The following is a 12,892-nucleotide window of genomic DNA, read 5'->3' as shown; positions in this document are numbered from 1 at the left end:
GGGATGTAATTGAACTGCAAATAAGCATTGGAAAAGATAAACTGCCCTCTCGAAATACACAGTCGTTCTGGGTTCCAGGACTTAACTGCTTAACCTAAGAGTTTCATTGAGGCTTCCCGCTGTGCTACCTAAAGGCACAAGGCGCGTTCTCTCCCTGCAGCTTTCGTGAACAAAGTATTTCGCAAGCACTTCAAGGGCAAAGGCAAAGATTTCTACAGACTGCGTGCAGCGAGCTAGGCTTCCTGCAGGAACAAGGTTCTCTACAGCCTGAAAGGGTACTCTCGGATGAAGCAACGCCGGAAGAAACGTGACAGATAACACGTACACTGCTCCGTCTGACCTGTAAATGAGAATCCCAACACCTCCCCCCAGCCTGGCCGTGCTGCGCGCGCGCGCGCGCCAGGTGTCAGCTTCACTGCCGGGGGCCGCGGAGCAGGGCGCGCCGCCAGCGCTCATGGGGAGGACGCTCCTCGGCGGGCTCGTCGGCGCCATAGTCCTCGTACTCGTCCGCCGTCCGCTCGGGCTCCACCGGCACGATGAAGGGCTCGCGCTCAGGCAGGTAGGCCCCGCCCTCGGGCACGTAGGGCTCTGTCCGATTCAACATTACAGTTATGGCATGATTTGGAAGGCACACACACACACACACACACAGACACACACACACACACACACACACACACACAGCAAAAGCTAAATCATCACCCGAGGGGATGGCACTCCAGTCTTAATCTCATAATTATAAATAGATAAATTACAATGTTCCCATTGCTTCCATTTGCAGAGAGAATTTGGTGATCAATAATGAAATGGCACTTGTTTTTAACCTTCAAAGATCCAGCAGTAAGTACAATCATTGCACAAATACCTGGGAAGGGTCAGAGACTGGGCCAAGGAGAACTGTAAACCAACCTAGGTAGGATATTGCAAATCCCCAAATAACCGTTCATGACTTCAAACTCCTCAGTTCAGAGAACCATTTGGAAAGATGAGGAGGTATGGGGAAGTGACACTGGCTCCTAGAAACTGAACTCTGGAGGTGAAAATCAACTATCACCAGGTAATATACAGTACATGACATGTTCTGTGGCTGTCTCTCCCACGGCCTGAGTTACAGCTGGTGGGTGAGGACCTCCAGTGACTACAGCGAAACAGGAAGAGAAGAAGTGACTCTCAAACTTTGGTTTGAAAATTGCGATTACAAAATCCAGATGAAAGTACACGTACAAAGGGTAATCGTAGTAAGACACATGCCCTGCATCAGACACATCGCTGACAAGCGAGAGATGAGATTCTATTTGGTGTTATTCCGGCAGAGAGCAAGCAGCAGGCAGAAGCTGATTGTACAGGACTGTTAAGTGATTTTAGTGGACAGGGTCACATACAAATCACTTACAAGCCATCATTAGTTTATTATTTACATAAGGTATTTCTCTTGAACCAGGTTAATTGTTTTTCTCAAAATGGCATCACCTCTGCGGTTAGTAGTTTTATTATGCGCCTCTTTCAAAGCTGAGGCTCCTCATGAGCTGTGTGTTTGAACGTTTTCTTTTAAATAATATTTTTTCTACATTATTACTGAAATGCATCAGGCTTATAAACTAACACCACTGCTTTTGTCTCATTCAAGTTAGTATAAAGAGTCTCCACCCTCCGTTATGATGTCCACCCAGTTCATTAACCATATCTGTGGTGAGATTTCCATACAGACTCATTTCCTAATAAGCACGTGCGCAAACATCTCAGAAACAGGATTTTCATGTATTCAAACTGTAAGCAGCGCTGGCGACTTAGAAAATTTGTTAGCCGGAACCTGAAACAGGTCAAAGATGATAGTTTTTAAAAGTTGAATTACTATGCAAAAAAACATCTATACACATTCATCTAAGTATGTAATGGTTAAAGTATATATGTATATATCCATATATTTCAAGTTATTCACACATACCAGAAGGCAGAGGTAATTTAAATTTCTTTTATAAAGAGTGAAATTGTAATTCTGTGAATGGGTTGCTTGAGAAATTTACGATTCATGATTACTTCTGGTCATAGGTAAGTATGCACATAAATATATAGATATATAGATATTTAGATATTCAACTACTCATGCACTACTTGCTAGTAGCCAACCATATCAAACAGCAGTATCATTTTTAAAACTTGCAAGATGCTCGAGGGTGTGCTGATGGAAAGGTCACCGCTGACCGCTGCCCACAGCATTAATATATTTATTTTCAGATCAGCATATCTCCTTTATCCCCACAGTCCCCAAAGTCAGGCTTAAGAGACTTCTGCCTCCTGTAATTGTCGAGTACTAGAATTTCATGACTGACTCTAAAAACATTAAGTCCCAGAGTTTATAAATATTAATTCCATGGACAATGTGAAATAGTGAAATATTTTCAGTTGTCTGCACCATGTTATCGAATAGTCTGCCTACACATTAGAGTCTCAAAACAGTTTTTTAGATATATTCTTGTATTCAACAAATCCCTCTTCCCAGCCTTTAGGGTTAAAAAACAAAACAAAAAAAAAAAAACAGTCCATTGGTAGCATTCTTTGAACTCCCAAGAGAAATAGAGGTTTGTGATGTGATTTGGTAAGTGCAGAAGTATAGAAAGGAGGAGAAGATAATTATTCAACTCCTAACAGTGAAATAATGTTATAAAACTAACATTAATTCTTTTGAGAGAGAATAACAAAACATATAACTGAAAGAGTTGATATCTTCAAGAAATCCTCAAATCAACTTTCCTTCCGTCCTAGGGAACTTCATTTCCATAAAGGTTTTTTAATTCAGGTGAGTTTGGTTCCCTATAATGGCAACAACATACCTGGATAGCCTTGTCCATTGTATGGGACGCTGGCACACTGGGAAGAGTCACAGTATCCAGGAGGACCTGGGGGGCCTCGGATACCTGAGTTTCCAGGACGACCAGGGGGACCTGGAGGACCTCTTGAACCTGTGGACCCTGGTGGACCCGTTCTGGATTCTCCTTGTGGACCTATTATGGGTTTAAAAGAAATATTTCCCCTCTTGTCAAACACATCTCCTGAGGCAGTCAACAATACTCCGGCACCTAATCAAGACTAGACGATTCACTAGTGTACGGTAAGAAAATATTTCCTTAAGGAATCACCAGTATGACCCAGTGTAGAACTTTCTTACCAGTGATTCAAGAATTAATGCCAAAAATCCAACTATGTTAATGATTTTATTCAAAGAAAACTGACTTAGCAAGAATTGAGCCAAACTAAAGATATCAGTGAGTTCTCTGGTTTGCTCCCACTGTCTTAGAGGTAAGACTCGCTGCAGGAAATGGCTGTGGTAGCCAAGGCAGACATTCGGGTTGCCTGCTTCACCTCCAGACTATGTGAAGCAGTGCTATTTCTGGATCAAGTGACGCTTACTCATGGTTAACATAAATGTAAAGATTTAACCTCCAGGACTGACCATGGTTGCAAGGGTCTCAAGGACCTTATAACGAAGAAAAAAATTCATTTTCTATCTAGTAAACAAAATGCACAGAACAACTATTATTTCCTTCCAAAACATCAATAAAGAAACTGTGAATGAAATCTTGCAGCGTGTCAGGATTTCCATTGAGAGTATATTTCCTCAGTCTACTAGCGACCTCTTAAAGAATACCAGAAGGAACAGGAAATGACAGCATCCTTAAAGGCTATGAAGCCAAACAAAACAAACAGGAATCCCATAAAGAGAAAACAACAGCCCTCTGTGTCACTAAAAGTCAAACCCTCCTATATTCAAGTTAGAGTAAATGCTCAAATAGAACGCACTGAAACATTTTTGAACAAAGAGAACATAAAAATGAGGTGTAACCTCCTCTATAACTTCTTGCTAAAATACCTTCCGTGATGGTCAGCATGCCTGACGCTAACAGGATGAGTTTGTGCATCTCGTGGGGTCGTATGCTCTCTCGGTAATGATACGTTCACTTGTGTGATGTACTAGCAAACCTACCTGAGGGGCCAGGCAGCCCTCGAGGTCCTGGAGATCCAATGCCCCTTTCGCCTTTCTCTCCCGGCAAACCTGAACGAGCACAAAATGGGAAAACACAGAGGGAAAATGATCCGGAAACATGTAGCCTTCATCGGGACTGACAGTACTTGATTCAAGTAATTCGCTTCCCGTAGTGAACGCAGAGCCCAATTTTTCACAGAAGTCCACGCTTTAAGCCAAATTCTCTCTAGACATTTGTGTAATTCCAGATTCATGGCCAAGAAACAAATCTGGCTACAAGTCAGGGGAAAAATTACTTGAAGAAAACAAACACATCTAATATATTATTTTAGAAGCAGTAATTAAGAGCAGAAATCTTGAATAAATAGTTACAACTCACTGAAGACGTCTTAAAGGTATCTTATCTTTAGTAGCCCTATCAGTACCGCATCTAAATGATCAGAATTATAGACATATCTACGTTTTCCGCAGAATGTTAGCCATCACTTTGACAAAAGTGAGCACCCAGCATCCTGAAACATCTGGAATCACATAATCCTGTTTTTCTTCTTTTCCTTCAGTTACACTTATCTACCATGAAATTAAAGCCACATAAACACATAAGACCAGTTTCCAGGCCCTGAATAAAGGAACCAGAAGAATTTAGATCCAAAATCTTAGGGCTGCTTGCATTCAGTTGCTGCCCAGCTCTTGCCAGTCAAAACAATTAATAAGATTTTATGCCTGATTCAGTTTGCCAGGATACAGTTTTCCCATTAACGACAGCAACAATCAGAAAATAGCGTTGTCTTTACTGAGCTCTCATGACAAAATCTTCCTGTTTTCTAAGACAGGGATCTCTACAGCCTGCAGCTGCCTAAAGAGAAAGACAGGTTCATGGATGCACGGCTCTTCTGGGGCTGTCCGAACAAGACCAGTGTAGTTTGCTAAGTCCAGTCTTCTACATGCTTTTCAACCGGACCCAGCTCCTACGCTTGCAGATTCCTTCCTTTATCCCTGTGCAGCAGTCAGGAATGCCTACCTCGTTCGCCCGGGGGTCCCTGCATCCCTGGTGTGCCCGGGAAGCCTGGCCGCCCCCCAGGCCCTGGTTCTCCTCTGGCTCCTGCGCTGCCAGGGGGCCCTGGAGGACCCGGCGGGCCTGGTTGGTTGCGATTAGAGTGGTAGTCGTTTGGAATCTGATTCAGCATCTGATTGAATCTGCTCATCTGACCTAAAAAAAATAAATAAGACTTATTAGTAAGAAACCCAATAAGGGGGCTACCCTGGTGGCGCAGTGGTTGAGAGTCCGCCTGCCGATGCAGGGGACGCAGGTTCATGCCCCGGTCCGGGAAGATCCCACATGCCGCGGAGCGGCTGGGCCCGTGAGCCATGGCCGCTGAGCCTGCGCGTCCAGAGCCTGTGCTCCGCAACGGGAGAGGCCACAGCAGTGAGAGGCCCGCGTACCGCAAAAAAAAAAAAAAAAAAATACAATTTTCTATCAGACAGAATGTAAGGATAACAGGCTATTATTTTACCTTGGTTTATTGTTTTATCTTAATGCTAGTCATTAAAATATCATTGGCTTTATCTAACAGGATACAAAACTGACAATGTATAAAAATAAGAGCTCATGGAAATAGAAACATCTATCTTTGAAAGTTTATGACACAAACTGCATTTTCCTGCAATTAACTAAAAACAACACACACACTCATACATTAAAAGGAAAAGAAATTTTACCACTTATCAGTTGTTCACAGACTTGTCTTGCAACTGCTCGCATCATGTTCTGGGAAGCAATGTCTCCCTAGTTAATTAAATCAATAAGTAGGATCAGCATATTATTTCCATAGTTTCAGAGTTCAATGTTTAACACACGATATAAATTTGTAAGTCAGATTTTAAGAAATACATACTCTATCACCTTTCTCTCCTTTCAATCCCGATGGACCCTGAAATATAGGAATTTCAGATATTAGAAACTGACAAACATGGTCTAAAATGACTCGTGAATGGACAGGATGATGAAAGAGGGCAAGGTCTGCTTTCTAACAAATTAGCACAATGACACATCACGTTTACATCCATGTTACTCACATTTTGTTTGTCTGTCAAAAGGAATCTAATCTGTCTCCCTGTCTCTCTCTCTCCCTCTCTCAGAAGCACGTGTCCTCCAATATAGTGCTGAGTTGTGAATTTTATGATCACCAATTTAGAAGTTATGTACTGTGCATACATTTTATGATGCCATTCACAATACAGGTCTGCAACTGAAACACATGTAAAATTGCCCTTGCTACCGTTCTACTTTCCTTTACATCACCATGGCTGGGGAGCTCAGGTGGTTACTTTAGGTTGTGCGTGAGGTTAATCTTGGTTCGGTTAGAACCCATAAGAACCTGTTCTAGTAAGAGCTTTCTGTCAATTCCCTAACTAAATATGTATCTGTAACTCCTTCCAGTGATTTTTTGTGCACTGGGCATGAAAGGAACCATGTGCCTCCCTTATTAAAGGGCTCAATCCAAGTGGTGGTTCCCACATCCAAACGCAACCACAGCACATTTGTCCCTATTCTGTCAGGCCTCTCACTGGCCATGAGAGGATCTTGGAAAAAGTCTTCCTTCTAGTGCAAGAAGTTTTTGTCTTTCAGTATATCTCCAGGCTGCCAGCTGAAAGGAACGCCCAAACCATTGACAAATCTGATGGTCAGATAACATCCCAAACCAAACTGCCTCTTACCGTCTCCAAGACTCTTGCCTGAACGGCTCCAATATCCTCCTAACTGGTCCTCCTGCAACCCATTTGGCCCCTTTTGAGTCTGTTCTCCACAGAGAAGCCAGACTGATATTTTTAAAAAGAAAATTGGCGCATGTCCCTCTTTGGCTCCAAGGGCTTCCCATCACACTAAGAATAAGATAAGAGATCCTCACCATGGGCTGGGTGGTCCACATGCTTACCTGTGCCCAGCTAGCTGACCTCATCTTTCATCCCTCTCCCCTCACTCTCTTTACTTCCGGTGCCCGGGCCTCTCTGCTGTTCCTTCCACGTGCCACCTTCGTCCTCCCTCGGCCTTTGTTCATGCTGTTCCCACTTCCTGGAATGCTGTTCCCACTGCCTGCTCCCTTGCTTCATTCCACCTTCTCAGACAGACTCCCTGACTGCTGTATCTGAAATAGCCCCCTTCCACCACCACAATTACCCCCTAACCCCTTACTCTGTGTTTCTTTTCTTTGTTATCACTCATCATCACCAGAAACCGTATTGTTTATTTACATTTTGGGGTCTATATCCTCCACTAGAATCTCCATGAGGGCAAGGACTTTGTCTTGTTTACGTTTATATCCCCAGACCTTAGAACACCGACGGGCACATTTAGGCACCAAACAAATGGGTGTTGAGTAAATGAATAAAAATATTCCATCAGCAGTTCCTGGAAACATCCACGACACAACATCAGGTGTTACAAGTTAGCAAGAAGACACCACTGGTTCCAAGAGCTAATGACATAAGCTAACAGTGACTGAGCTAAGCTCTCTCCTAAGACCTTTATACTCCCGTCTGCTAGTTTTGGTTTTAGAAACTAAAGGTAAGATAGAAGAGAGAAGAAAAGGAGAGGTAATTTGCTACCTTAGAAGGATGAGGAAGATAAAGGGGGAAAAGGGGGTAGATAAGGTCCAAATAAATGTTACCAAATTATATTCATAAGAAAAACTGGAGTTTGCCCTTTGCTAAAAGTACTGGACTCTTATGGAAACATTATTTAGTTTGAAGCCTTTTGTAAATTTCAGGAAATTATTTTTTACACTTACTGCTACTTTGTTCCCACGTGTTCTTTTTTAATTTACTGCCACTCTGAGATTGTTCTAGGATGTATGATTTAGAACTCATCTTTATTGCCAGCATCTAGAGCTCTCATTTCAAGTAAAGGAAGTAGAAGTTTCTTTCAGGTTTCTAACTTCAGCCATCGATTACATCCGTGATATTCTTACGTTAGACTCTCTTTCAGTCATAGTAAAACGAAATAGAATTCTGAAAGGGTTAACAAGTTCCATGTACTTTTAAGGGCTCTTGTGAAGTTTCTGTCATGATTCATTGAGGAAAAGAAAGTAATACCGTCATATACTAGAGTACACACAGAGTAAGAAGTACACCAGGAGTCCTTTCATCTTTATCCTGCTTGCTTAATTTTATGTAAACATAGAAGGCAGGCCATATCACATGAAGATTCTAAGTTAGTTTGACATTAAAATTTTTTAAGCTTGGGTTTATATAACTTTGGACAATACTTCAGAAGAGAGAAGTTCTGTTCAGAGAACAGCCCTGATAGATGTGTCATTACTAATAATTGGACTTGTTGATCTTTGAGATAAATTTTTATATTTCAGAATTCTATTCAGACAAAAAAAAAACTGCTTAAAATAAATTCATTCCTCATACATACAAATAAGGAAGAGCTTTTAACGAAGAATATGGAGCCCAACAGTCATTACAAATACTTCTGGGTATTTTAGAAGCTATGAATTCAGTTTTGGAGATACTGATTTGCAAATAGAAGACATGCATGATACCATCTCAACTATTATTTTAATCAAAACATCTGATGAAAAGAAAATTAAACTGGATGTAAATTGGAGCAGGGCAGTATAAAAAAGTATAATGGGGCTTCCCTGGTGGCACAGTGGTTGAGAGTCCTCCTGCCGATGCAGGGGACACGGGTTCGTGCCCCGGTCCGGGAAGATCCCACATGCCGCGGAGCGGCTGGGCCCGTGAGCCATGGCCGCTGAGCCTGCGCGTCCGGAGCCTGTGCTCCGCCACGTGAGAGGCCACGACAGTGAGAGGCCCGCGTACCGCAAAAAAAAAATAAATAAAAAAGTATAATGGTGGGTGAGATAAATGCTTTTAATTCTGGGACTAATGTTCTAGCAACCTCAGCGCAAGAGAAAAGAGCCAGCAGTGTGGCTACAGGATACTGACAAAGGGTTAACTTCTGCAGAGCACCCATGGAGGCGCTATGCACCATCATGTACTTTTCTATCTTAAGCTGCATACCGCTCCTAAACAAAAAGAATGATTTTGCTGACCCAGCTCTGAGTGTTTATTCAGTGCAGAAATATGTGTCTTGGCTTATAATCCCATTCTCCTTTTAAAGAAACCCTATGACCACAATTTTCATCCCAGAATGTTATAACTTAGAGAGAAAATTTTTAGAACTAGTACCAAGTTAAATCCATGGATTTAGCATAGCTTCAGCAAATGCTTCACACACATTACAGCAGAGATAACATAAATATGCCACAGCCTTGCAGTCTCCTCATTCATGGCCACAGTGCAATGACTAGGCATGCAAGCCGTCCACTTACTGGTCTGCCGTGGTCTCCGGGTTTTCCTGGTTTCCCACTCGGTCCTGTGACTCCTGGAGAGCCTGGGCTTCCCTACAACACAGGGAAGCTTACCATCAAAGAAGAATTTCATCTAAAGTAAACTAACAAAGCATGGCTGGTTTTAAAAGCTTTTAGCACGTAATCACATACTAAGGAAGAACAAAATCAAATTTTAAGATAACATGGAGGAAAAAAATCTTGAAAATTCCCATTCAATCTTTATGGATGGACTATTTTTAATCGGTTTCACTATTCACAGACTGTGATCCTAGTAAATTGGCTGCTAAGTGAATTTGCAGAAAGCAATTCCTATTAGTTTGTTACTATTACCAAACCAGAAAACTCATCAAAAGACAGGAGTGAACTCTGGCTGGGGAAAATACTGAGAAGGTAACTGGGCACCACGTGGTGGAGTTTCCCCTTGTCTCCTGGGAGTTGTATCTCAGCCTAGAAACTCACTTTTTCTTTGGTGCATTCAAATAAAGGGTGCCTCCTCTTCTATCATATCAGCACCCTCTATCCCATCAAAACCATAAGAATTTCTCCCCGTTCCTTTCAGCACAGCTTTAAGACATTTTGGCAACATTTTTAGTAAAATATTTATAATATCGCTAGTCAATACATTATGTCTAAAGCTAAAATATCCTTAAAATAGAACCATCAGATTTTGGTAAAACAATCCTTTATTCATCAATTATGTAAATTTTAATATCTGTAGTAAATACTTGAAATCAAAGCTTATTATACATTTTCAACTCTACTTGAGAACATCTATATTAAACATAAATAATAAAATTATTTTAACATATGCTCTCCAGTCCTCATATACAGCCAGAAGCCATGAGGAGCATCCCTCACCTCAAACAATGTAATTGTGATCTCACCTGGATGCAGGTATACAGACGCTTCCTTCAAAATCATTGGCTTCAGTATTTTCCCCAAAGATCTTAATTAGAAAACCTACTCGGGTAAAACTTACTTCCTCTGAATGACTTAAACCTGTTCGGTAATTAATGTCCTTAAAATTCAAATATCATAGGCTACGGACTCTTAAAATTCTAGAACAGGAAGTAACCAGTAAGGTCATAAAACCTACCACTTAACGTGGGCATGGAAGGAACTGGTTGGTTAGGGATATTTTTGTTGTTTTTCAGATATAACTTGATTAAACAGAAAGACTCTCTATTTTAACACCTGTTTTCTCTAGCCCATTTTGATTTAGGAGAATAAAAACAAGTAGTTCCCTCGACGGTGTGCCCCCCAGCACAGATGGAACATGCCTCAAAGGTCAGGTTACCAGGCTCTTCCCTAGCAAGTGGGGCTAGGGGTTTAGGGTGGGGAGATAAGAGTGTCACCTATTCCATTCTTACCGGTGGCCCAGGGGGGCCCCTAGGTCCCATTGCTCCATCTTTTCCAGTAAAGCCCTATTGTAAAAATGAAATTAATTATAGATTAGTGAAATAATGACCAAGTAAAATGGAAAGACACTAGACAGGTTGATAAGAGTGACAGGTGAGGGATTTAACCCAACTGCAGGTAACCTTTCAATATAAAGACAAATATGCCAAAAAATGTTTTCCATTGAAGTTATGCTTTTTATTGAATAATTCATTTCTATACTCAGTCATTTATATAGTTATAAATATAAATATACATCATTTTAAGAATCAATCCAGTCTTCTCCGAAGAAAGCAGATTCCTTTTATGAAGATACTCACGTTTACTTTTATAAGAGTGTAAAGAAGTCTAAAGGAAGACTAGCCCTTTCTACCAAAAAGTCAATGTCGACTAACTGGCCCAGGAAGGATCAAAGTAAGATGAAGGGAGTGTTGCATCACAGAAGATGCGGGAGGGGCCAACCACCTGGTTAGAAAACCCCCTTCCTTGTTTCCTAAGCAACACCAGACAGCCAGGGCAGGGCCACTGATGCTTCACTCCTCAGGGATTTCTCTCCTCCCCTCCAAGAAAGAGGCAAAACTATCTTAACTCCTCCACTCAAAAGAAAGGAAATGCTCAATCCTCATTCAGTTTTTTTATCGGTCCGTCTCTCCTCATCTCACAGAAAGGCCAGACCCAGTCAGGGTTGCAGTGGGAGAAGAGCTCTGTACAGAAGCACCGGGCATCTCTGAGCAGCTTACGTGGTGCCAAGTGACCTCTGCCTGGAATGAGTCACTCGCTGCCCGGTTAGCATTCATCCCAAGTACAGACCTCTGAAATCCAGCCAAGGATTTCTGAGTCAGGTCGCTTTTTGTGTTGCTGCATTCCTCTGTCAAAGGAGATTTTTGTCTCCTTGGAGAATATGTGTTAATTTCATGCATATTCTTGGATTCTAGCACAAATCGAGAACATTTGGATCAATACCTCCATTAAGTATCCACACTCCCATTGATTTTACAAAAGAGGAAGTTTAAATTATTTCTTTAAAATTGTGTTAGAAATATTCCACCCCCTGCAAAAAAAAAAAATTTTTTTTTCAGAAACTTATAAACATTTCAGACTGTCTTCTGGAAGATCTAGGCCTGCTTAACAAAATGCAGACTACAGGTTCATCTCATGTAACATCAACACTGCTTCTGAGAGCCACTTAAGAAGCAGAAATGCTCGGAGTATTGCTTGGACAGTTCAAATGGCATTTCTACCATCTAAGTTTCCTCCAGCTGCTGTAGAAGATACACCTTTTTTTTCACTTTTTTTAGGTAAGTATCATATCTCTGAATAATCCTCCTTCAGTCATCCTAAGAACTTCCTGATCAACCATTTTCTCTTTTTTTTCTAGCTTTATTGGGGTATAATTGACAAATAAAAATTGTATGTATTTATGGCATACATGTGGTGTTTTGATATATGTATACGTTGTGAAATGATTACCACAATCAAGATAATTAACACATGTATCACCTCACATAGTTATCATTTTCTTAGGTAGGAGAATAGTTAAGATATACTCTATTAGCAAATTTCAAATACACAATATGGTATTAACTATAGTCATCACACTGTACATTAGATCTCCAGAACTTATCTTGCATAACTGAAACTTTGTATCCTTTTTAAAAAAATTTTTATTGGGGTGTAGTTGCTTTACAATGTTGTGTTAGTTTCTACTGTACAGCAAAGTGTATCCGCTACACGCATACATATATCCCCTCGTTTTTGGATTTCCTTCCCATTTAGGTCACTGCAGAGTACTGAGTAGAGTTCCCTGTGCTATACAGTAAGTTCTCATTAGTTATCTATTTTATACATAGTATCAATAGTGTATATATGTCAATCTCCATGAAACTTTGTATCCTTTGTCTAATATCTCCCCATTTCTCCCTCTTCCCCGGCCCCTGGCAACCACCACTGTACTCTGTTTCCATGAGCTCAACTTTTTAAGAATTCCATACATTAAGTGAGATCATGCAGTATTTATCCTTCTGTGCTTGGCTTATTTCAGCTGGCATGTCCTCCAAGTTCAAGGTTCATCCATGTCGTTGCAAATGACAGGATTTCCCTCTTCTTTAAGACAGAGTAATATTCCATTATATACATGATATATATATATATC

At 41.1% G+C, this 12,892-nt stretch overlaps 1 protein-coding gene across 1 annotated transcript in view; it reads right to left on the bottom strand.

Annotated features, from left to right (window-relative positions):
- Positions 1-341: 341 nt before the first annotated feature.
- Positions 342-12,892, bottom strand: part of COL12A1 (collagen type XII alpha 1 chain) — a 110,674-nt gene continuing 98,123 nt past the window's right edge. Inside the window, exons 58-65 of the mRNA XM_082855683.1 lie at positions 10,713-10,766; positions 9,322-9,393; positions 5,878-5,913; positions 5,702-5,768; positions 5,004-5,192; positions 3,983-4,051; positions 2,832-3,002; positions 342-588 (exon numbers count right to left, since the gene is read on the bottom strand). Of these exons, the coding sequence (XP_082711809.1) occupies positions 413-588; positions 2,832-3,002; positions 3,983-4,051; positions 5,004-5,192; positions 5,702-5,768; positions 5,878-5,913; positions 9,322-9,393; positions 10,713-10,766 (834 nt within the window). The 3' untranslated portion in view covers positions 342-412. The remainder of the gene's footprint in view (positions 589-2,831; positions 3,003-3,982; positions 4,052-5,003; positions 5,193-5,701; positions 5,769-5,877; positions 5,914-9,321; positions 9,394-10,712; positions 10,767-12,892) is intronic.

This window comes from Leucopleurus acutus (assembly GCF_964270905.1).
Source record: "Leucopleurus acutus genome assembly, chromosome: 15".
NCBI lineage: Eukaryota > Metazoa > Chordata > Mammalia > Artiodactyla > Delphinidae > Leucopleurus > Leucopleurus acutus.
Note: the sequence above shows the minus strand (reverse complement) of the source record. Positions and strands in the feature narration are given on the sequence as shown.